The sequence below is a fragment of the Passer montanus genome, unplaced genomic scaffold (genome assembly GCF_014805655.1).
Source record: "Passer montanus isolate IOZ18808 unplaced genomic scaffold, ASM1480565v1 scaffold388, whole genome shotgun sequence".
Taxonomy (NCBI): domain Eukaryota; kingdom Metazoa; phylum Chordata; class Aves; order Passeriformes; family Passeridae; genus Passer; species Passer montanus.
Genome location: NW_024368685.1, coordinates 24808 through 25677, shown reverse-complemented (window position 1 = coordinate 25677; position 870 = coordinate 24808). Strand labels below are relative to the sequence as shown.

Below are 870 nucleotides of genomic sequence, written 5' to 3'. Positions count from 1 at the left end.
CCCCAACCCCACAGGACCCCCCCCAGCTGTCCCTTGGCCCCGCCCCTTTAGGCCCCGCCCACCTGTCAGCAGCCCCAGGTAGCAGTAGCTGTAGCACAGGATGTCAATCAGGCTGGGCACGCGCCGCAGCGAGCCAATCAGCAGCCGTGTCTCCTCTGACGTCACCCCCTTCAGCTCCGCCTCTCGCAGCTCCTGCGTGTCGCTGGCCAGGCTGGCCATCTGGGGGCGGGGCCGCGGTCAGGCCACGCCTGTTTTCCCGTATATGGGCATGGTGCACCGCAAAGCCACGCCCCCTGGAGGCGCTTAGCGCCCCCTGCTGGCTCAGTGGTGTTGCTACAATTGCCACGCCCAGATTCCCCCAAAATCACCCCAAAATTACCTCGAAACTCCCACACGGGTCAGACACGTCTGACACACACATGGCACACGTATGACACACACATGGCACACAGCTGACACATAAATGGCACACAGGTAGGACACAGGTGACAACGGCACACAGGTGGCACCCAGGAAGGCCCAAATTTGTGGAGAACGGAGGCGAATTTGGGTGACAAAAATCCCCTCTGGGAGCCTCTCAAACCCCCCCCAAATTGCTCCCAAAAATCCCCCCCATGAAGGATCTGGGGGTTCCCAAAATGTCTCGGACCCCCCAAATTTCCCCTCCCCCCCCCGAGAGTTCGGCCCCTCCCCCCTCGTCACCCTCGTCCCAATTAAGCAATAACGAGCTCGGGTGAGCTAACGAGCCCCAAACCGGGGGGGGGGGGGGGGGGGGGGGGGGGGCCCCCCAAATTCAGGGGTGCACCCCAAAGAGGGGGGGTCCTTGAACCCCAATTTTGGTCTGGGGGGGTTCTGGGGTCCTTCTTGGGG

The 870-nt window shown here is 62.8% G+C and overlaps 1 protein-coding gene across 1 annotated transcript in view; it reads right to left on the bottom strand.

Moving 5' to 3' along the window:
- Nucleotides 1-870, bottom strand: part of MBOAT7 (membrane bound O-acyltransferase domain containing 7) — an 11539-nt gene that overhangs the window by 4241 nt on the left and 6428 nt on the right. Inside the window, exon 3 of the mRNA XM_039717691.1 lies at nucleotides 8-219. Coding sequence (XP_039573625.1) covers nucleotides 8-219 — 212 coding nt within the window. The remainder of the gene's footprint in view (nucleotides 1-7; nucleotides 220-870) is intronic.